Here is a 24,383-nt window from a genome sequence, read left to right as displayed (position 1 = left end):
TGCTGGCACATGCCTGTAATCCCAGCTACTTGGGAGGCTAAGGCAGGAGAATTGCTTGAACACAGGAGGCAGAGGTTGCAGTGAGCCAAGATCGTGCCATTGCACTCCAGCCTGGGTGAAGATGAGAGACTACGTCTCAAAAAATAAAAGAAAAAAAGAAAAAAATGAATATCCCTATCTTGACATATTAATTTTGTAGAAATAAATTTACTTGCTAATACATGGGTTGGCCCATATAACTCCTCCGTTGAAAATATTATTTTTTACAATGACAGCTATTAAACTATACTTAGCATTCTATGTAACATGAAGATGAAGATGTTAGAGATTGCAAATTTAATATGAAATTGGAGATGGACCATAGGAAGAAGGTGGAGACAATTCACAACTTACTAGGATGAATACAACACCTCGTTATTTTTTAACAACAATGACAGTACACACACATAAAGATAAAAAAATGCTGGTCTAGCTTGAGAGGATCAGGGAATAGTCTAGATTCTATACACGATAATTTTAATCTGATCAATTCACAATTTAAAAACAGGCTTCTGCTAACATATTTTTATACATTCTGCTTAAGCTTGAAAATAAATATGAGCTTTATCCACACTGCCCAGGAAAGGGGATGAACGAACTGAGATAGCATTCCATTTTCAAGTCTGTGCCACTAACATGGCTTCAAGAAGGCAGCTCTTACAGAGGCGCTGTGGCTGAGCTGCCAAGGATGTAGCTCCTTGAACTGTTCATTTGGAAAAGAGAGTGCTTATCAGTTCAAAATTGAGAAGGCAGATGTGCTTTATTATAACAAGTGTGTGTTTAGAAGTGACAGTTCTCAAGGCAGACTTGTGGATACCCCTTCTCAACTCAACCTAAGAATCTTAGATTCTTTCATACCAGATGGCAGGCTCAGGCTCCGGATCAATTCCATGTGGAATAAAGTGATGAAGCATAATCTTTCTAATACAATAGGTTCTTTATGGGCTACATTAATTGGAAGACCAAATTACAGTGCAGGAAATGCTAGGTTCCCTGCCGTGCATCTGTGCTCTGAAGATCTTGGCTTCCTGGCTTTCCCTCTGACAAGTTTTATGATCATGAGCAGTCACTTATCTACTGCCTCAGTCTTTTCAATAGGATAAATATGTTAGACCTTGGTGTTTTCTAGGGTCTAACAAGGTTTCATTACTTTATTATTTTGTTATATCTAGAGTATCTGTTTCAGTGTGGGCAGCCCTATGAGAGATACTGTCCAAAGCGTGTTCTTGAAGCAGCAAGCATGATTGTTAATAGTCTAGAATGGTCCAGAAACCAGCTCATAGGAGACCCAGTTAGCAGCAGGGATGATTAGCTTAGAGAAAAGAAAGTTAAGATTCTCTTTGAATATTTTAATTAATGTCACATGGAAAAAAAATAGACTTAGTCTATGTTGCTATAAAATATTTAATTGAGGTGACTCTTATAGTAAGTGCTCTAACCACAAAAGGAAAAAAAAAAAACCAAAACAAAGGGAATAGGAGGAAATTTTTAGAGATGATGAATAAGTTTATGGCACTGATAGTGATAATGGTTTCACAAGTGTATACTTATGGCAAAGTACATCAAATTGTACACATAAAATATCTACAGCTTTCTGTATGTCAGCCATATTCAATAAAGCAATTAAAACTATTTATATATAACTGAGCCTAGTTACTAGAAGTTTCAGATGTCTGGCTTAGTATGTACAGTATAGTCCTTTCCTAAATGTCCAGTAATAAAATAAGCAGCCTATTGAGCTACATGTCAATAATGACATAGAAGTAGAAACAGACCAGTGCAGTGGCTCACGCCTGTAATCCTTGCACTTTGGGAGGCCAAGGCGGGTGGATCATCTGAGGTCAGGAGTTCGAGACCAGCCTGACTAACATGGTGAAACCCCATTTCTACTAAAAATACAAAATCAACCGGGTGTGGTGGCGAGCACCTGTAATCCCAGCTACACGGGAGGCTGAGGCAGGAGAATCACTTGAACCCAGGAGGAAGAGGTTGCCACCACACTCCTGCCTGGTTAACAAGAGTTAAAAAAAAAAAAAAAAAAAAAAAAAGAAGAAGAAAGAAAAACCAATTAGAAACAAAATGACTCTCTATGGACCAAAAGACATTCTTACATTAATAAAGGCATTACAGTAGAATCTGATCACAAGGATTGGCAGTAGGTATTAGTGATGCTACCAAGACTATTCAGAATGTTATTAAATTGCTTTTGGTAGGGGAAAGTTCTCCCTTCTATTTAAAAACCAAAAACCTTCTTTAACAGTTATGCCTTAAATTTTACAAGGTTAGAGCATTCCTTACAAACTAGGTAAGTCTACAATATTTCACAGAGATGCTATAAACATGTGACCTCAACCACCCACCAAAATGTCAGGTAACTGCACAGTATCTTTTATATTGTACTCTAATTCTTCGATGTTCGAGTTCCAACTATAAAATAATGAGACTCATTTCCCTGTGATATGACTTGTAAGCTCAGTCTCATTACATTTCATTTTAGCTTTTCTTTAAGTAGCTTGAATAATCCATAAAGTTAGAAGGCAGCATCTGATCTGTCTTTCTATATCCAGAAGCATATAGTACAGTGTTGAGTAAAATCAAGACTTTTTTTTTTTTGAGATGGATTGCACTCCATCACTCAGGCTGGAGTGCAGTGTCATGATCTTGGCTCGCTGCAACCTCTGCCTCCCAGGTTCAAGCGATTATCCTGCTTCAGCCTCTCCAATAGCTGGGATTACAGGTATACACCACCACACCCAGCTAATTTTTGTATTTTTAGCAGAGACAGGTTTATGCTATGTTAGCCAGGTTGGTCTCGAACTCCTGACCTCAAGCGATCCACCCACCTCAGCCTCCCAAAGTGCTGCGATTACAGGCGTGAGCCACCGCGCCCAGCCCAGAATCAAGACTGGAATGAAAGAAAGAGTGTGATTTGTGCAGGATTGTACAGTACCACAATGGCACTACTACTCACTGTGTCACCTGTATTTTGACCTGTTTGCTGGATCTTAGGAACTTGCAAAATTATTGAAGGTTCATGTTTTTAAAAATAGTCAATCAGGCAAAGAATAGCTAGAGAATTAGGTTTCGCTCTCCTAGTCAAGAAGGGCATGGATCCTTTGCTACTTATTGATGTGTCTGTGACTTAGTGAACCAAAGAGGCAAGTGATCTGACAGGAATGTCTTTTCAGTGTTTGACTAACTCTCTTTCTATTGTGAATATATCCAAAGTTCTTTTTGTCTTTCTAAACCCTAATCCAGATAAACACAATGTATTTTTACACATTTTCTTTTCTTCTACATGACTTCCTGAAAAGAATGAAAAAAACTACTAGTTATTGAGCACCTACCATGTGCTAGGCACTATGAGAGATTCCTTTGTATGCATTAATTTATTAAATTTTCAGAGCAGCTTTGCCAACTAGGTGACGTTGCCATACAGAATCTCAGAGGGCTAAGTAATTTATTCATGTCCTATAGCTAGTAAATGTGACTAAAAGATGATGTAATAAGCAATGCCCTGTTTTGGTCTTAGAGATATATTTAATTCTCATTACTCTAGGATTTGCGTCTAGGTCCATCCCAGTAGTATAAACCCACTTCTGTCTGCATCTACTGTGGACAACAGAGACATGCCTACCTCATAGCACACAGTGTGTCACTCCTTTTACAGTGTCCATCACACCCTGCTTTATCTTTGTATTTGGATACCTCCTTGATTTTAAGCTCCTGCAGGTCAGAAAGTGTTTCCTTTTTCATTTTTGTAACTACTGAAATAACTACCTAGCATGTTTTGTTACATTCAGTTTTCTTAATTGTAGGTCCATGAATTAAGTCAAATGTGCTTTTCATTTTACAATGGAAATCTATGTGTGTCCTCAACATGTCTGATAACCATGACACAGTGGAGTGGTTCAGGAAGAGCATTCTCAAGTGCAAGGCTCTAACTGGGATAGCAGCACTGACCACCTGCTTCCAGCACTCCAGAGAATGACACTTCCAGTCATTAGACCATGGCTTTGAGACCATCACCTGGTTTTTTTCCCTTACTTTCTCTCATTGGGTATGAAAGGATTCAGAGTATGTCATCCCCCAATATATCACTTTGCCATAAGGATTATTTTGAGGTAAAGGCAATTGAGAAAAAGCAGACACAGGATGAGCTCTCTGCCATCCCCCATGTGCCTGAAAGTCAAACATAAATTCCTCTTGTGAAGGTACCTCCCCACTCACTTTCCATACCAGGAAAGAGATAGCAACCTTATAACTGGAGATGAGATGGCACCAAGAAAGAGTCTATACAAACAAACCTTATTAACTAGTCTTTATCTGTCATTAGTTTCCCCATATATTTGCCTTCCTATAATTTGTCACCCTAGAAGCTCAAAGTCCTTTTCCTTTGTTTTATCACTTCTCTACAAAAGTATTGTTCCTTCTTAATATGCTGATAAACCCCAAGTCCCAAGTTTTTGTTTTTCTGAGACAGGGTCTCACTCTGTCACCTAGGCTGGAGTGTAGTGGCACAATAGTGACTCATTGCAGCCTCAGCTTTCCAGACTCAAGTGATCCTCCTACTTCAGCCTCCTGATTAGCTCAGACTACAGGTGTGTGCCACCATGATTTATTATTATTATTATTATTATTATTTGTAGAGACAAGGTTTTTGCCACATTGCTCAGGCTGGTCTTGAACTCCTGGGCTCAAGCCATCTGCCTGCCTTGGCCTCCCAAAGTCCTGGGATTATAGGTGTGAGCTATTGTGCATGGCCTCAGCTCACACTTATGAGCTGAGTTGTAACCACTGGCCAAGTTGTAACCACTCCTTTGAGTTAGTCATTACTGAGTTTCTCCATATATGTGCATACTGCATTTGTTAATAAAGTTCTGTTTATGTTTATCTTGCTAACCTGTATTTTCTCAGACTTATTTGCAGGGCCCCAGGCAGAGAACCTAGGAGAATAGAGGGAATAAGTTTTTCTCCTCTATAGGTGATTCATCCAAAAGAAATGTGAGAAATCATGCATTATTAATTAGTTAAATCAGAAGAGTTTCTTTTCTATTATTCCATTTTATGGACTACTTTATAACTCAAAAATGTCTTCTGTAAAGTGTTCTATTGGGTGCATGCCTGTAATCCCAGATACTAGGTAGGCTGAGGTAGGAGATCCCTTGAGCCCAGGAGTTCAAGATCAGCCTGGGCAACATAGCAAGATCCCATTGGAAAAGAAGAGTGTTCTGTGATTTATTACTGAATCTCAACAACAATAAAAAAAGTATTTGGGATTTGGGGAGGAAGAGGAGTTTTGAAAAGCTCACTGAAATTAATGATGCTTTTAGGGCTTCAAAAACCCCTAGAATCTCTTTTTTCATTTCACCAAGTACTGTTCTAGAAGAATCATTTTACTTGATATTGATGGACATCCTATTCTGAAAGAATATCCTGAAAAAAGGACCAGGGCAGAAATGATGGAAATTTTGAATGCAAGGATTTTTGAGGGGAAGCATAAAGGAAGCATGAGGGATTTTTGATGGGGAAACTGAAATACATGACTACTTGTGGTTGTGCCTTGTACACAGCATTTTGTTAAATGTACCTAAATGTTTTAAGTGAAACTTGGTTTGCTCATTAAGATATCATATTTTGCTGGGCACAGTGGCTCACGCCTGTAATCCCAGCACTTTAGGAGGCCGAGGCGGGTAGATTATGAGGTCAGGAGTTGAAGACCAGCCTGGCAAACATGGTGAAACCCTGTCTCTACTCAAAATACAAAAATTAGCCGGGAATGGTGGCACGTGCCTGTAATCCCAGCTACTTGGGAGGCTGAGGCAGGAGAATGGCTTGAACCTGGGAGGTGGAGGTTGCAGTGAGCTGAGATTGCGCCACTACACTCCAGCCTGAGCGACAGAGTGAGACTCTGTCTCAAAAAAAATAATAAAGTCATATTTTAATTATTACATTTAATACATAGTATGTATGATTTTAACTTCTTTTTGTGTGCATCAGAGCCAAACTATACAGTTCCAAAATCACTTGATTAATTTTCACTTATTTTTACTGGACTCTTTTTGGGCAAGTCCTGTTTCTGATTTATATAAGAAAAAATGCTTCTGCTAGTACTTTTCGAGACCCAGTTAGTTGAGTGGAAACATCTTCCCTACCCTTTAAAAAGTCAACTAGAAAAAAATCCTATAACCTGAGAAGTGACTGAATTCTTCATTCACATTTAAGAGCAATTCAGGATGTTCCCTTGTTCTTAAATGTGAAATGTCCATGGCAGTGCTGTTCATAGTAGTAGCACTGCTATGTAGCATAGTCCTATCAAACAAAATTTAATGCAGAACACCAGTATGTATACAAGGTAAAAATGGAGCTGAGGGGTGTGTGTGTGTCTAGTGTGCGTGTGTGTGTATGTGGTGTTGGGGGTGTGTGTGTGTGGTGTGTGAGATGTGTGTGTAGGGGGTGTGTGTATGTTGTGTCTGTGGGTATGTGTAGGAGGGTGTGGGGGGTGTGATGTGTAGGGTGTATGTGGTGTGTGTGTGGGGGTGTGTATAGTGTAGAGTGGAAGTGTGGGTGTGTGGGGTGTATGTGGGGTGTGGGGAGTGTGTGTGTGGTGTGTGTGGGATGTGGGGAGGTGTGGGGGGATGTGTGTGTGTGGGGGGCTGTGTGTTGTGTGTGTATGGGTGTGCGTGTGTGTTTAGGGATAGAGTGTGAAAGACCCAGAACCTCTTCCCTCTTATGGTCTCCCTCTTCCAGCTGAACCTATCCTCATCCTAGGCAGTACATCAAACATTTACTCCAAAACTTTAGGGACCTGAAATTTACTTGTATATATGTAATATTCTATGCTTATGATCATTTTACATTAAGATCTTTACTTTGCATAGTTTTTTGTTTTTGTTTTTAGAGATGGGGTTCCACTATGTTGCCCAGGCTGGAGTGTAATGGCTGTTCACAGGCAGGACCATAGCACGTTACAGCCTGGAACTCCTGAGCTCAAAGGATCCTCCCACCTCAGCCTCTGGAGTAGCTGGGAATACAGGCACACACTACTGTGCCTAGCTCTACTTTATATAGTTTGTTAAGAAATCATTTTTGGCACTTTGGGAGGCCGAGACGGGCGGATCACGAGGTCAGGAGATCGAGACCATCCTAGCTCACATGGTGAAACCCCATCTCTACTAAAAATGCAAAAAAAAAAAAAAATTTAGCCAGGTGTGGCCTGTAGTCCCAGCTACTCAGGAGGCTGAGGCAGGAGAATGGCGTGAACCCAGGAGGCGGAGCTTGCAGTGAGCTGAGATGCTGCCACTGCACTCCAGCGTGGGCAACAGAGCGACACCCCGTTTCAAACAAATAAATTAAAAAAAAAAAGAAGAAATCATTTTTGGAAGAAATAAAAGGCTCGACAGCAACATATAAATATTTCATTTAAAATGACTTGCTAAGTAATACTTTAAATGTTTTTTTTGTTTGTTTATTTGTTTGTTTTTTTTTTGAGACGGAGTCTTGCTCTGTCGCCCAGGCTGGAATGCAGTGGCACGATCTCGGCTCACTACAAGCTCTGCCTCCCGGGTTCACGCCATTCTCCTGCCTCAGCCTCCTGAGTAGCTGGGACTACAGGCGCCCGCCACCGCGCCTGGCTAATTTTTTGTATTTTTAGAGACGGAGTTTCACCGTGGTCTCGATCTCCTGACCTTGTGATCCGCCCGCCTCGGCCTCCCAAAGTGCTGGGATTACAGGCGTGAGCCACCGCGCCCGGCCTTAAATGTTAAATTTCTTAAAATTTTTGTTTTTCTGAGATTTTGGAAAAACGAAACCAAATAATATATTGTTAAGGGAGGCAGAATCTCCCTTCCTATTTCTTTAAGCTCATTTTCATAATTAATCTATTTATTTAGGCCTACAGACATAAATCAACAAATATGTTTCTATTTGGTTATTGGTAGATACATAACTTATTTGTCAGAGTAGAAAACTAAGACTCACAAAATACATGCTCTGGCTCTCTTAGCCTTGTTTCTCTTTGTACCATGCTATAATTTTTATGGAGAAACCAACCTGGTACTTCAGAGAGCAACTACAGAACCACAGAATCAAGATGCTGAATATGGATTAGTTAATTGTTAGGATAAAGTTAAGAGACTGTCCCTACGGTGATTTTGTCATTTTGCCTTCATTTGGCTACAACTGATTATTTATTCACAAGTAAAGTAATATAACACATTAGCACTAAGACTGTAAAATTTTGAACTATGGATAATTTTTATATTATTACTGGGGAAGGATTAATTTGATCAGAGATTATCAGAACATGTTTTCAACTATTAGCTGAGTGTCAAGGTCTGTGGCATACAGAAGTTATTTTTGCTTTAAGAATTTCAATGTTAATAGTTCCTTAAATATATACTCTTAATATGTGGTAGGTTTTTATTATTTATCATATTGCTTGTTTACAAAAATCTTCCTTTTAATTATGGTCAGCCTTCCCAGAATCCTGAGATGCTTCTTGTATTTGCATTGCAAAAAGTCATTATTATTGCATAAACACTTCAACTTGAGGGTGTGTCATTTCTTGGATGCTTGGTCTTTGGCTCTTCTGTCCATACTCTATCAGTTCACCCTAATACCTCTCTTCTGTAGCAGTTTCAGTCATCTAATAAGGATTGGAACATCCCACTTTAAATACAAGATCTGTTCTTGTTGTTAGAAAGCAAGAGTGAATAAAGGTCAGCCGTTCAGATGACTGGCTGTCTGATTTTTTTCTGTGGGCATCACATGTTAGAAAAAGCTAGTTCATCTCTCTGTGGCTTAGGATTCAACAGCATAAGCTGTCAGACTAACACTGATTGAAGGTAGACTGAGAGGGGGAAGCGCATCTGTCCAATGGCTCGCCATTGGCTTCTTATTACAGCATTCTCCCCTGAGACACACTCTGCATGCTCATTCACCTACCTCCTCCTCTTCCCTCCCCTTCCTTTCCTACCCCTTCATTACTGATTCACAGCGAGAGGCAGCGGCAGCAGCAGCAGTAGCAGCAGCAGCAGCAACAACAGCGCTGCTTGTCACGAATCGGGATTGCAATGAGCTCATCCTTTTCTCCTTGCAGCTTCACAACTGCCCTGGCTTCCTGGCTACTGCTGCTGCTTCTTCTCACACATAGACACACACACACCCTTTCTCGCACACACATACACACACTCACACATTCTCACATGCTAGACCCTTCTAAGCAGCTTGTCCGTTTTTACACATGTATCTGAACTCTACTGCATCACTCTTGGCCATTTTCTCGCATTCGATTGCTTTTGCCGTTTTTTATTTAGATCAGTACTTGATTTCATTTTCATTTTCCAGTCTACTTTGGGGTTCTCGCAGTGGATAATTTAGCCAAAATGTTTTTCTTGTGGAGACATTAGCTGACAATTCCCACCACAGACTGGCTTGTACGTCCTCCCAGGGAGACCTAAACCTGGCTCCCCTCCCACCGCAGTTCTTAAAATTGTGGATAAGAGATCCATCTTTCTCATTCTGGATACCTACTTAGTGCTCATGGAAGAAGGGGTGCCCTGCCCAGCCCCAGCTGCTAAGCTCACACCTCCTGTCAAAAAGTCCCAGGACATGCACGACGAGAGGAGCAAGCTGGTGAATGAGTATGCGTGTCGAGTGCTGGAACTTCTGGGGATGGGGCATCGTCTGTTTGTGCCTCGGCTTCTGGCGGTGAGATTGTTTTTCATTGAACTTCATTTGTAGGGAATCTGCTTTCCTCTGTGAAAATTCCTTGTATCTCTGAAAGAGGCTTGTGGTCTCTGGTTTTCTTCTCCTTCTCCCCATTCTGCCGAGAAGGAAGTGCTGAGTGACCACTGCTGTGCAGCTCATTTGGAGCCTGGTCCACACCACCCCTTAATTGGTTAGAGGAGATCATGGCTCTTTTCTCAGAGCCCAGGGTCACATTAGTGGCATTATTTCTGTGGCAGCAAAAAAATGGTTTTCTGCCTGGCTAGGCTCAGCAATAAAGCAGAATACCCAAGTGCTTGATGTAGGCATTCTGTTATTTGTATCTCCAAAGGGTTAAATTTTACAACAGACATAGCAACTTATCTAGACTGCTTGTGGTTTGCTTTCTAACCTCCCCATTTGATTGCCAATTTGATTGTTGTTTTGTTTTGTTTTCTGATAGAGAATTTTACCACCTAAAAATACTTTGGTAGGAAATTGTAGGTTTGTCTCCTAGAATGATTGAACTGTTTATCTGTGAAACAGCTTAAAGCTGCTGGCTTCTGTGCTGTGAATCTGGGAAGTCTGACTTGCTTGTTATTTGGTTTCCTGAGTAAGAGAAAAATCACCTTTCCTCCTTTCCTACCAAGGGTTAAAATTAAATACCCACAATCACTGTTGCAGGCTTGAGAACTATACCTAGCAACTATTCGATAAGGTAATTGGTTTACAGTAGTCCTATACCATTATGTGGTAATGGAATAAGAATAATTTAGCCTTGTCTGTTTTATAGAATGGAGTTTAATACCATTTTAGACTATTTCCTCATTATGGTTCTCTCATATTAAAGTCTTTTCAGTACAGTATTTACATGACTGAATTTAACTCTTTTCTCTCACATATCTCCCTTCACTATAGTTCATCTCTATTTATACTTATCTTTACAATTACTAGTTCAGTCTTTATGTATGTATTTACATGCAAGTATAATTTCTTCTGTACAATCATAACAGACATGTTAGGTAGTCATGTAAATAAAAAATTTCCCATCCTAAGGAAAGTCTATTTGTCATTGCAAAACAAAGTTTGATGCAATGACTGGCATACAATTATAGGGGGGGTATTTTTGAGAAATATAATTCGTTTGTCATTTAAATAAGAAATAAAAAGAGCTGAAGACATGTGTTTTAATGTCCAGGTGAGGTCATTATTTCCGTGAACCTCATCTTTTTCTTAATAAAGGAGAAAACTAAGGATTCATGATTCTGTTAGAAAGGGTTTTTTTTATTATTATTATTTTTTTTTGTAAGTGAAATAAGCATTTTATTTCAGGAGTTTTGATATTGTGAAATGCTAAACTATATTTCAACAAATTCTCTACATCTCTGAGGAATTAGGATTGGTCTAATATATTTCTGCATCCTAAAGACCACTCAACTTTGTGACTCAAAGGCTTTCAATGGTAACTTTCCAGTAATTTGGTACCACCTCTCTTTGGCATTTACATTTTCAGTGTTTTGAAGGAAAACATAAATTGGTAATTAAGAATATTTTGTGTATTCAACTCTGCATTAAGGATGAATTTAAACTGCCTCTAGTTTGAAAAAATTAATTAGCAATAAAATCCACAGGGAGTTGGGCTCTCAAGCTTGAGATCTTCGGAGGTGATGTATATCTGTGTGTTGCAATTGTACCAACACTGTTTGGTTGCCAAATTAGGCATCTGAAGTAGCACATCTCTCAGGTGGTCTTGAGACATTACTTAGGCTCTATCAGTTAGAGCCTAAGTAATAATGCCACTTGCATTATGTGTGAAAAGCGTATGCTAGGCCAGACGCAGTGGCTCATGCCTGTATTCCCAGCACTTTGGGAGACCAAGGCAGGCAGATCACCTGAGGTTGGGAGTTTGAGACCAGCCTGACCAACATGGAGAAACCCCGTCTCTACTAAAAATACAAAATTAACTGGGTGTGGTGGTGCACGCCTATAGTCCCAGCTACTCGGGAGGCTGAGACAGGAGAATTGCTTGAATCTGGGAGGCAGAGGTTGTGGTGAGCCAAGATCGCACCATTGCACTCCAGCCTGGGCAACAATAGCTAAACTCCATCGCAAATAGAAAAAGAAAAAGAAAAGCATATGCTGATTTATCTTTGGGGCTACTTGAAAATCTCTGGCTTTGTTTTACACCGTTGCACTTGAAAAATTATTGGTAATACCAGGATACTCTACATTTTTGGAAATTACAAGTTCTTTAATTAGCAATATGGCTGTGAGTTAGGATCTGCTGTTCAGTAAGTTACTGCTCAAAGTTTAGCATGTGTACCAGGGGGAAGTTGTTCAGCCTTGTGTTATTGAACTGGCTAATAATGTGGGATCAATGGCTACTCTGCACAGGGCAGTCCTAAGAGGAATCCTGCTACATGTGGTTTTGCAATCTTTTCATTTCTAGTCAAGAGAAAGTACTAAAGTTAAAATATCTCTTTACCTTTTTAGTCATGTTTTAAACATGAATGCTTGTGGATTAAGCACATACAAGTATTTTATTTTACTTTTAAGACCCCAGTATTTTTTTTTTCATTATAAAACAAGTCATTTTTAAAAAAATCAAATAAATGAAGATTTACCAAGACAGTGTTGTGGATTTGGGCTCTGAGCCTTATTACTTATTGTTCCCTGATTCACAGAGGGATCATCAAACTACTAGAACTCTAGGCTTCTATAACCTTCAGTTGTAAGAAGGTTCCTGATATAATAGAGGATGCACATTTGGAATTTTTGCTTGTTACCCTTCAAAGGTACACCCAGTAAAGGACAATTTTCCTTTAATTAATCAGGTATAAGCATCTCATTTTAGATATTACCACAAGGCCTAAATTCTATACGTAGATTCACCAAACATGTTTTTTTTGTTTGTTTGTTTGTGAAATTAAAATACTGAAACAGGAGATGCAAATATCCTAGACATCAGCTAAGTGGTAGTTCCCTTTTCTAAAGCCTGTACTTTCAAATGATTCTCAGAGCTCCAGAAAGTTTTACCTGAATAAAAATTCTGTTAGATACCGTAACTAAAGGAAAAACAAGCCATTTAGGGTAAAGATAGTGAAGATAAGAAATAGAATCACAGTTAGAATTTTTTTTTTTCAAATAGTCCCCTAAAAGAATCAAACCTAGAATCTGCTGCTTATTAGAGGCCCTTAAAGAAAGATTTATTCAAGAATAGAGAGAAGTTTGGAATAGAAGCATCTGGAGCTAATACTCAAACAGTGGAACTATTTCCACCCACCTTACCTCTTTCAAAAAAAAAAATCAGGCCAGGCCCAATGCCTCACTCCTGTAATCCCAGCACTTTTTGGGAGGCTGAGGCGGGCGGATCACCTGAGGTCAGGAGTTCAAGACCAGCCTGGCCAACATGACAAAACCCCATCTCCTAAAAATACAAAAATTAGTCAGGTGTGGGGGTGGGCGCCTGTAATCACAGCTACTCTGGGAGGCTGAGGCAAGAGAATCACTTGAACCTAGAAGGCTGAAGTTGCAGTAAGCCGAGATTTCACCACTGCACTCCAATCTGGGTGACAGAATGAGATTTCGTCTCTAAATAAATAAATAAATAAATAAATAAATATCACCTTAAGATGTGATACTCTTGCACTGAATTTTTCAGTGGGAAAAACACATTGAAAATGGTATCAGCAGTGGCATGTGGCCAGAGTCCATACTCTGTAAGTGTGTGATATTTGGAGAAGGAGAAACTTTGACTTTACTCGTGTTCAGAATCTCCCCTTTTCCCTCTGGATTTTTTTTTTTTCTTTTTTTTTTTTTTTTTGTTGGGGTCTCAGTCACCCAGGCTGGAGTGCAGTGGTGTGATTTTTGGTTCACTGCAAGCCCCACCTCCCAGTCTCAGGCAATCCTCCCACCTCAGCCTCCTGAGTAGCTGGGACTACAGGCGCCCCCCACCATGCCTGGCTAATTTTTGTATTTTTTGTAGAGATGAGGTTTCATCTCATCTCTACAAAACTTGAAAGGCTGTTCTTCACCTGGGAAATTCTTGCCAAGGCTGCTCTAAAACTCCTGAGCTCAAGCGGTCTCTCCAGCTTGGCCTTCCAAAGTGTTGGGATTATAGGTGTGAGCTACCATGCCCGGCCTCCCTCTGGATTTTTAATTTTTGCTACTTATATGCCATAAGAAGTTATCAGACCGTTATATGTTAAAATTAGTGTTAGCTAGAGTTTGAATACAGCTACTCATTTTCCACAGTGAATCGAAGGAGGGTTGATTATACATACGCAAATGATCTAGCTGTCCCTTTTAGTAGCCATTTTAAGGTTTTGTTTTGATCAGATTTCTTATGCTGATAAATTGCATCACAATCTTGTTTGTTTTTAACTTTGTGGACTTTCTTAAAACATTAATTTTAAGGAAGGATGAAAGAGCAGAGGAGAATTATGTCTTCCCCTTTTACCTCTGTTGTTAACAACTGCAAGGATTGCTCTTTAAAGAGAGATTACAACTTATAACAGAAGTTAAAAACCCAAATGCAGAAGTTGCCATGTATACTTCTGATACCCCCAAAAAATCTAAAAATCAATTTTTATATAAAAATAAGTCCTAAATATATTCCGTAATTTCCATTTTATACATCTTGACTTTTGAATACTGGATATGCTTTAAGTGGAGCCTTAATAAATTCATGGAACAAATTTATGTCGATATCTATTGTGTGCCAGGCAATTTGCTTAATTCACATCACTGGGGTAAGTGCAAAGGATACTTACATTAACATTCTACTTACCTTTCCCTCTGGGTATTTCTTCCTACCTACTTGAAAGGAAAAAGAAGTAGGACTTGTTTAAATGACTTTACTTTTATCTTTTTATATAGTTCTATTCAAATGAAGAAAGAAGTAATGTCACCTTTGAAATGTAATTGGTAAACATGGTTCATATTATTTAAAAGGATTTGTCAGAAAGCTCAGGGAGCAAAAAGATGGTTGTTTAGTAGAGCCACTAATTTCAAAAAGTTATCCTTTATTAGTTCTTACTTTATTTTATTTTATTTTTGGAGCCAAAGTCTCACTCTGTTGCCCAGGCTGAAGTGCAGTGGTGTGATATCGGCTCACTGCAGCCTCCACCTCCTGGGTTCATGCAATTCTCCTGCCTCAGCCTTCCAAATAGCTGGGACTACAGGCATGTGCCACCACGCCCAGCTAATTTTTATATTATCAGTAGAGATGGGGTTTTTGCCATGTTGATCAGGCTGGTTTCAAACACCTGACCTCAAGTGATTCACTCTCCTCAGATTCCCAAAGTGCTGGGATTATAGGTGTGAGCCACCGCGCCCGGCCTGTTAGTTCTTATGTAAAAGCTGGTAGAGTTATTTTCTTTATTTCCAAGGGAAGAAAACATGCCTTTGCTTATTCAAATTGTCTAAATCCTGTTCATATTATCTTCTGGCTAACATTACTTAACTAATGTTGGGAAAGGAGTTGCGTTTTCATTATTTTACTCTTCCCTCGCCATTGTTCTGAAAGCAAAATAGAAAAGCTCTAAGAATTTCCCAGTTGAAGAACAGCCTTTCCAGTTTAAGTCAGTTTTTCTAGCCGGAAAGGATTTTGTACAGTGAGCACAGATGTATAATTGTAAACCAGAAGCCAGCACAACCTATTTTGAGTACTTGGTTTGGCTTTCGAAGTATTAGTTTGCCTTTTAGGGGTACATTTTTAAAGCATAGATCTTATGATCACAAGATCATGCGTTAAGCCTCTTCATTGTCAGGGTAAGGGCTTAGTATTCCTACAATTATAAACTCAATTATAAGCACTAATTATCTGCATAGCCAGCTCATTAATAATTAGTATGTGTGCAGGCGTGGTAACTCACTCCTGTAATCATAGCTACTAGGAAGGCTGAGGCAGGAGAATGGCTTGAGACCAGGAGTTAAAAACCAGTCTGGGCAACATAGCAAGACCCCATCTGTAAAACAGACAAACAAACAAAAAAAAACAAATTTGCCAGGTGTGGTGGCGCATGCCTGCAGTCCAAGCTACTAGGAAGGCTGATGCAGGAGGATTGCTTAAGCCCAGGAGTTTGAGGCTCTAGTGAGCTCTGATTGAGTTAATGCACTCCAGACTGGATGACAGAGCAAGACCCTGTCTCTAAAAGAGTAACAACAATAATAACAATAATTAGTACTAGGATGGTGAGATAGTAGTACTAGGATGGTGAGAACTGGTTCTGGAACCCTGGTTGAAGCCATGTTTTATTTTCATAAACAGCACTGCTACTTATGTTTTAGACTAACAACATTACATTAATGCTTGACATTCATAAAGCTTATTTATTTATTTATTTTGAGACAGAGTCTCACTCTGTCACCCAGGCCGGAGTGCAGTGGTGCAGTATCAGCTCACTGCAGCCTCCATGTCCCGGGTTCAAGCAATCCTCCTGCCTCAGCCTCCAGAGTAGCTGGGATTACAGGCGCGTGCCATCACGCCCAGCTAATTTTTGTATTTTTAGTAGATATAGGGCTTCACCATGTTGACCAGGCTGGTCTCGAACTCCTGACCTCAAAGTGATCCACCCGCCTTGGCCTCCCAAAATGCTGGGATTACAGGTGTGAGCCACTGTACCCGGGGCTGTAAAGCACATATATTTAACAAAATAGGCCGGGCGCGGTGGCTCAAGCCTGTAATCCCAGCACTTTGGGAGGCCGAGGCGGGTGGATCACGAGGTCAGGAGATCGAGACCATCCTGGCTAACATGGTGAAACCCTGTCTCTACTAAAAATACAAAAAACTAGCCGGGCGTGGTGGCGGGCGCCTGTAGTCCCAGCTACTCGGAGGCTGAGGCGGGAGAATGGCATGAACCCGGGAGGTGGAGCTTGCAGTGAGCCGAGATCGCGCCACTGCACTCCAGCCTGGGCGACAGAGCGGGACTCCGTCTCAAAAAAAATAAAAAATAACAAAATAATATGTACAGGATGATTCAAATTTTGTTAAATATGTGTAAGATATGTATGTAATGATGGGGGAAAGGACTATAAATAATGTAATAAAATATTAATTATGTTTATCTCTGTAGTCAGACCTTATGTTAGGCTTTTAAAAAAATTTTTATTTTGGGCCATGAATATGTAATCAAGAAAAATTGCATGACCCCACCATGTGGACAATACACATACATATGTACGATTTATGATTGAAAAAGTATTCTTTAAAAAAAAAAAGCCAAACGACTTTTGATAAGTTCTTAGTGAAACATCCAAATCTTTGCAGAACAAGAAGTGTCTGTCCCTGGATTGTAGAGGGAAAAACCTTTTAGATACAGTTGTCAGCAAATGGAGAGTTATCTCTGTAAGCTTATAATCTGCTTATGGCATTACAAAGGCATTTGAGGTGATACTTAATGATTATGGAAGTCTCTCAAAGATAGAAAATTGGGGGAAAAAACCCATTAGAATCAAAGTAGGACTAACTACAGGTTGTCTTCTAGAATACTGGCAAGCAAGGTTTTTGTTTTATGTGTTTTTTGCTTACTGGCGTTTTTGTTTTCATTCACAATGAAATTAGGTGTATTGTAGCGCATAAGAAGAATATAAGTTCTTACAATTTAGACTCCCCACTTTATGGAATTAAAAATATCAATGAGGCCAAGCACAGCGGTTCACATCTATATTCCCAACACTTTGGGAGGCCTAGGTGGGAGGACTGCCTAAGGCCAGGAGTTTGAGATCAGCCTGTGCAACATAGCGAGACCCCCATCTCTACCAAAAACAAAACAAAACAACAACCAAAAAAAAAATTATTTTTTTTTTTCTTTTTGAGATGGAGTCTCGCTCTATCGCCCAGGCTGGAGTGCCATGGTGTGATCTCGGCTCGCTGCACGCTCCACCTCCTGGGATCACGCCATTCTGTCTCAGCCTCCCGAGTAGCTGGGACTACAGGTGCCTGCCACCATACTTGGCTAATTTTTTTTTTTGTATTTTTAGTAGAGATGGGGTTTCACTGTGTTAGCCAGGATGGTCTTGATCTCCTGACATCGTGATCCGCCCATCTCAGCCTCCCAAAGTCCTGGGATTACAGGCATGAGCCACTGCGCCCAGCCAAAAAAATATATATTAATACATAGCTGGCATGGTGGCACACGCATGTAGTCCTAGCTACTCAGGAGCCTAAGGCAGGAAGGTCTCTTGAGCTCAGGAGTTTGAGGCTGCAGTGAGCTATATTGCACCATTGCACTCCAGCCTGGGCAACAAATCGAGGCCCTGTCTCAAAAAACAAAAAACAAACAAACAAAAAATCAGTGAGAGCAAGGTACTGCTTTTAGCCACTAAGATATCTATTTTTGAGCGTGTTTGAGCAACACAGATACTATCACCCCTTATATTTCTTTTGGAGCTCAAAAGATGCGTTCTTATGCCTTAAATTAGTTCATTCTCAAGTACTTGTGTGTGTGTGTGTGTGTGTGTGTGTGTGTGTGTGTGTGTTTGAGACAGAGTTTCACTCTTGTTGCCCAGGCTGGAATGCAATGGCGCAATCTCGGCTCTCTGCAACCTCCACCTCTTGGGTTCAGGTGATTCTCCTGCCTCAGCCTCCCAGATAGCTGGGATTACAGGCATGAGCCACCACGCCTGGCTAATTTTGTTTTATATTTTTAGTAGAGATGGAGTTTCACTGTATTGGTCAGGCTGGTCTCGAACCCCTGACCTCAAGTGATCCACCTGCCTCAGCCTCCCAAAGTGCTGGGATTACGAGTGTGAGCCACCAAGCATGGCCTCATTCTCAAATACTTGTGATTAAAGATATTCCCATTTTTAAAATGGGAAAACTTACATAGCACTGCAAGTTTGCCAAAATTGAAATTAAAATGAATTTATTACATTCTTTGCAACCTTGAGTACCTTTAATGTGTCAAGTACTCCAGAGGCCGAGGTTAGCAAATTGAATAAGATGCAGTTTTCACACCTTTGTATACTTGAGCCTCCCTGCCCCATGGTTGCCAGATCTCTCTTCTTGAGCTTAACTGAGCTGGGCGATCCATGTGATATGAAGGAATATCAACACCAACAATGTCTAGGAAAGGACAGCCACAGGGAACTCTGGCTTCTTGTGTCCAGAGACTCAAGCTGAGTTGGGCTTCAGCCCCACCCTGGTAGGAACCTCATTGCTGTACCCTCCCTGAGACTATTAGCCTCTCCCAAGCAGCATCTCTGCCTACATGGCCATCCCTGCTTGACCAGAGGTCCAGTGTGTGAGAACATAGGATTCCTCATTCTTGATCCCTATCTATCTGCCTTTGTGTGTGCTAAAAGGCTGGATTTGAAATTAGGCCTTGGCAATATTAGAAAATTAGATAACTGTGCTACTGTCTGCAGAGAAGAGATTGCCCATCACCATTTGGGGGCATCTGTTTCCAGGTAACTAGAGGTTAATTGCACTAAAAATAGAAGAGGTGCCTTCAGAGGACTTTCAGTAGTGAAGAAAGGGTTAATCCTGTTTCTCTGCAAACCCTGGAAGCAGTTTGTCTGGAATTGTCCAAACCATTACCAGAGAGCTAATCATCAGCACTGGTATTATACATGAAAAAGGAAGGCTAGGGATGTGTGGTATGTCTGGTAGAATTGGTAGCTGGATGCTTTCCCCCATAATTCAGCAATTGGTATTTTAGTTAGAAAGGCTCTCTTCAGACTGAAGTTGTTTCCAGTAACTGCCTTTTCCAACTAAGTTAAGGTGAGTTGAGAGCATGCTAAGCATTCTCCACTACTTGTTGCTATCGCATCTGTATATTTATGAGGAAAGAGAAATCTGAGATATATTGGAGTTTTTTGTTTTTTCATTACTACTGTTAGCCTAGCTCCATTGTTTGATTACTAATTTGTGGACCTTTGTGAAACTGTCTGGTGTGAATATGTTCTTTTCTTTCACATTTCTGTTTAAAGGGCAGGGGAAAAGGGAAGCAAACTGTAGCAAAAGAGAGATGAAAGTAGATTTCATCCATTTATTCTGTTACAAATTTTAATTGAGTGCCTCCTATATTCTGGTCATTGTTCTTGTTGCTGTGGATATAGCAGTGAAAAAGACAGACAGAGAGGGGAAGAAGGGGAACAGATGTAAAACTGGAAAGTGAATTAGTGGGGAATGGGCTGGGAGGAAGAATTTAAGTGCTCAGAGAAGGTCTCACTCAGATCTTATAATGGAGCCAAAATGTAGATTACAAGATGTTGCTAAGATTGGACTACATGTCTTGCTAGTCATGATAATGACTTGGACCAGGGTGGTGATGACGAAAACTGAGACCCTGTTACAAGCAGGAATTTCTCTGGCCTGCTGCCTACTTTTTCAGTGCAGTCTTTAATCAGCTTTACATTTAAATTTAAATAAAGTAATATTTTGACATAGCATATAGTTATGTGATTTCTGGGTGCTTTTTTTAATTGTTGAAGTTTTTGACTATTAATTACTGACTGTAAAACATCTAATTTGTTTTTGGCTTCTATATACTGATCTTCCTAAATCTATATGTATCACAGTGTTTGTGAAAGTTGTTTATAGCTGTTTATTAAAATATTTATTGTCTTATTATAAAAGCGTTATACAGAAAGTATAACAAAATATAATGAAAAAAATAACCTGCAGGGTACAGTGACCCACGCCTGTAATCCCAGCACTTTGGGAGGCTGAGGTGGGAAGATACCCTGAGGCCAGGAGTTATCAGCTTGGGAAACAGAGTGAGACCCCCATCTCTATAAAAAAAAAATTACAAGTAGCTGGGTGTGGTGGTGTGTGCCTGTAGTTCCATCTACTCAGGAGGCTGAGGCGGGAGGATCACTTGAGCCTGGGAGGTTGAGGTTGCAGGGAGCCATGATTGCACTATGCACTCCCACGTGGGCAACAGAAGGAGACCCTGTCTCAAGTAAAGTAAAAATAAATGGTAACCCATGATTCCACTTTACAGATAAACATTTTGTTTTCTTTTTTTTTTTTTTTTTTTGAGACTGAGTCTGGCTCTGTCGCCCAGGCTGGAGTGCAGTGGCCGGATCTCAGCTCACTGCAAGCTCCGCCTCCCGGGTTCACGCCATTCTCCTGCCTCAGCCTCCCGAGTAGCTGGGACCACAGGCGCCCGCCACCTCGCCCGGCTAGTTTTTTGTATTTTTTAGTAGAGACGGGGTTTCACCGTGTTAGCCAGGATGGTCTCGATCTCCTGACCTTGTGATCCGCCCGTCTCAGCCTCCCAAAGTGCTGGGATTACAGGCTTGAGCCACCGCGCCCGGCTTGTTTTCTTTTTAGTCTTTTTTCTGCACACAGATATATTTATTTCCAAGTGTTTTTTTTTATTTTTTGAAGTAGTACATTTGGTAAACAATAGTTTTCATAAGAGTTCAGTAGTTAGGTGTTTTGTTTCATTTACTTTTTCGTAGCCTTCTTCAAGGTATGGGATCAATTTCCTATTCTTTTCACTTGAACTGCTGCTGTCATTAGTTGAAAAGCCATCTTCCCATTAGGTGTTTATTGTGTAATTCTGATGTATTTTGATTATATTTTCTATGTCTTCAGCGAGCTTTTTAATAATATCCTTAAAATGTTCATTGAGCTGAAGTCACAGATTAGTCCTTGAGTTCAGTTTCTTTTCCTTTTTTAGATTTATTCTTTTCTCAGAACTGTAACATGGTAAGCTTTGCCAGAAACCATCATTCTAATTTTCAGCTAATATAAATTCAGTATGTTAGTTTGTTAATTAACTCTTAGATTGCTTCTATGATTTATGGTGATTTATTTCAGCTGATAGCAGTATCATCTAAATATTGAAATGTTAGAAATATATTCTTAAAATGTTTGAATTAACTTAGATCTTAACTATAAAAGTATATTCAAGAAAATGTAAATTATTTTTGAAATATATTTGTCCTCAAAGCAGGATGAAATGTAATGATGATTCTTTATTATTTTGCAGACTTCAAAGGAAGACCTTCTGCAGGCTGATTTTGAAGGTGCTTTAAAGTTCTTTAGAGTTCAGCTTCCAAAGAGATACAGGGCAGAGGAAAATGCAAGAAGACTGATGGAGCAGGCTTGCAATATTAAAGTAAGACACATGAGTTTTTATATAATAAAGGTAAAATATGAGTGTGGAATAATACAGCAAATTATGTAAAAAAATTTTTATATGTTGCAAGGTTTGATTATGTTTAAGGTTAGATTGTGTATGAATTGGTTTCTCCCAGATGTGTTTGCCAGGCTAATATGTGTATAGTAGCTGTACTTTCTAGTAGGACTTAGAGTGAAAGTTGGCAGGCTTAGATTATAACAATAGGAAGACAAACATTTATCTCATAGGTGGGGCTCTAGAGTGGGCTGCTGTGATAGTGGTTTCCATGGAAGCAGACTTAGTATTTAGCTTTTGCCATCTGTTTTAAGATTATTTAGGACAAAGCAAGAAAAGATTTCTTAGGCAATGCTTTCATTTCTCTAAGGGACTTGGAAAATTTGAGTCTTGATCTGCCCATTCCCATCCCACACCTGCCAAATATCTCTGGATACATTGTCACATGTCTGATAAAACTAAACACATTTTATAAATCAATTTGAAATTGAAAACTCTTTCCGGCCGGGCGCGGTGGCTCAAGCCTGTAATCCCAGCACTTTGGGAGGCCGAGACGGGTGGATCACGAGGTCAGGAGATCGAGACCATCCTGGCTAACACGGTGAAACCGCGTCTCTACTAAGAAATACAAAAAACTAGCCGGGCGAGGTGGCGGGCGCCTGTAGTCCCAGCTGCTCGGGAGGCTGAGGCCGGAGAATGGCGTGAACCCGGGAGGCGGAGCTTGCAGTGAGCCGAGATCCGGCCACTGCACTCCAGCCTGGGCGACAAGCGAGACTCCATCTCAAAAAAAAAAAAGAAAAGAAAACTCTTTCCAGAAAGTTGTAGTATTAAGGTGAGAGAGCATTCTTAAAATATTTGGAACCAATTTACTGATGCTAATTCTTATACCTCTACAATATGCCAAGGTATCTTTTTACCCAACCATAACATAAATATAAATTGTTTTCCTAAACAAACAGAGATCCTGGTCTTAGGGACTTTACATTCTTGCAGAAGGAAACAGAAAATAAGCAACATAATAAATATATTATTTATTTAACATGTTAGAAGGTGATAAACAGCTGTGAAAAAAAAAAGAGTAGGAGAAGATAAAGGGAAATTGGATTGGTGGGGGAGCAAAGGTTATGATTGTTATTAGATAGTCAGCATGGACCTCACTGAGTCAACAAAGGAGATGAAAGATTAGTCATGGAGATGTCCCGGGGAAAAGCTTTCTAGGCAGAGGCAACAGCCAGTTGAAAGGCCCAGAGACTGTCTCATGCCTGGGTGGGCTTGACTTCACTCATGCAGCTGGAGTGAAGTCAATGAAATGGGAGTAGTAGGAATGCTCACAAAGAGCCAGAAAATGTAGACCATTGTAAGCATTTAGGCTTTACTTTGAACGAAGCAGGGAGCTCTTGCAGGGTTTTTAGTGGAGCAGTGATATGATCTGTCTAGGTTTTTAAAGGATCACAATGGCTATTTTGTTAAAAACAACCGTAGAAAGGTAAGAGAGGTAGGGACATCAGACAGGAGATTTTGGAGTAATCCTCTTGAGAGATGATAGACTGAACCAGGGTGTTAACAGTGGAGACAGAGATGGAGATGGAGTGGAGATGGAGATGGTTGGAACCTGGGTATTTTTGAAAGAGAACCAAAAAGATTTCATGATATATTAAATGTGAGTGTGAGAAGAAAAGAAGAGTTAAAATGATTGCACAAATTTTGAACTACGCAACTAGGAGATAAGAGTCACCATCAGTGTATTAAGCATATTACTTCAAAGGTACTTTGACCAGACTTCTTTTAGGCACCAGAGCCACTGTAACATTTTTTTGTGTAACACAATTATTTTGAATTTAAAGCAAATTATAAATGTTAAAAAGTACAGTTCAACACTGAAAGTAAGTAACTGGGCAGAAAAAAATTATTTTGTCTTTCAAGTGAGCTTTATATTCAAAGAGATCATTTTCCAAAGCTATCGTAAGAAAGATGGATTTCTGAAGTTTTCATTCTGAAATGAAAACTCTTGAAAGCCTTCACGACTGGTTGTTTTATTTGGCCAAAGTCTAAACCACATTTATTTGTAACTTTGAAAGTATATTCTAGGCCGGGTGCGGTGGCTCAAGCCTGTAATCCCAGCACTTTGGGAGGCCGAGACGGGCGGATCATGAGGTCAGGAGATCGAGACTATCCTGGCTAACACGGTGAAACCCCGTCTCTACTAAATATACAAAAAATTAGCCGGGCGAGGTGGCGGGCACCTGTAGTCCCCGCTACTCGGGAGGCTGAGGCAGGAGAATGGCGTGAACCCGGGAGGCGGAGCTTGCAGTGAGCTGAGATCCGGCCACTGCGCTCCAGTCTGGGCGACAGAGCGAGACTCCATCTCAAAAAAAAATTTAAAAAAGAAAGTATATTCTAGTGGGCATGATGCCTTTGACTGAATTTTGTGGGTGGTGAATTTGAAAGGTAGGCTTCAGCCAACTGATTGTTTTGGAGATGCCAGAGAGAAGTATTGTAAATTGGGTCAATGCTGTAGGCATCCTTTAAAATAAAATATTTATT

General features: G+C 40.1%; 1 protein-coding gene and 1 pseudogene across 2 annotated transcripts in view; one reads left to right on the top strand and one right to left on the bottom strand.

Annotated features, from left to right (window-relative positions):
- Positions 1 to 9,123, bottom strand: part of LOC112634566 — a 43,236-nt pseudogene extending 34,113 nt beyond the window's left edge.
- Positions 1 to 24,383, top strand: part of RABGAP1L (RAB GTPase activating protein 1 like) — an 802,566-nt gene that overhangs the window by 589,535 nt on the left and 188,648 nt on the right. The window contains exons 1-2 of one of the 2 annotated variants that reach the window (XM_025369006.1): positions 9,029 to 9,750; positions 21,693 to 21,821. In XM_025369006.1, the coding sequence (XP_025224791.1) occupies positions 9,583 to 9,750; positions 21,693 to 21,821 (297 nt within the window). In that variant the 5' untranslated portion in view covers positions 9,029 to 9,582. Of the gene's footprint in view, positions 1 to 9,028; positions 9,751 to 21,692; positions 21,822 to 24,383 lie in introns of those variants that run through there. The other variant, XM_025368997.1, reaches the window with a different exon arrangement.

Source organism: Theropithecus gelada, chromosome 1 (genome assembly GCF_003255815.1).
Source record: "Theropithecus gelada isolate Dixy chromosome 1, Tgel_1.0, whole genome shotgun sequence".
Taxonomy (NCBI): domain Eukaryota; kingdom Metazoa; phylum Chordata; class Mammalia; order Primates; family Cercopithecidae; genus Theropithecus; species Theropithecus gelada.
Note: the sequence above shows the minus strand (reverse complement) of the source record. Positions and strands in the feature narration are given on the sequence as shown.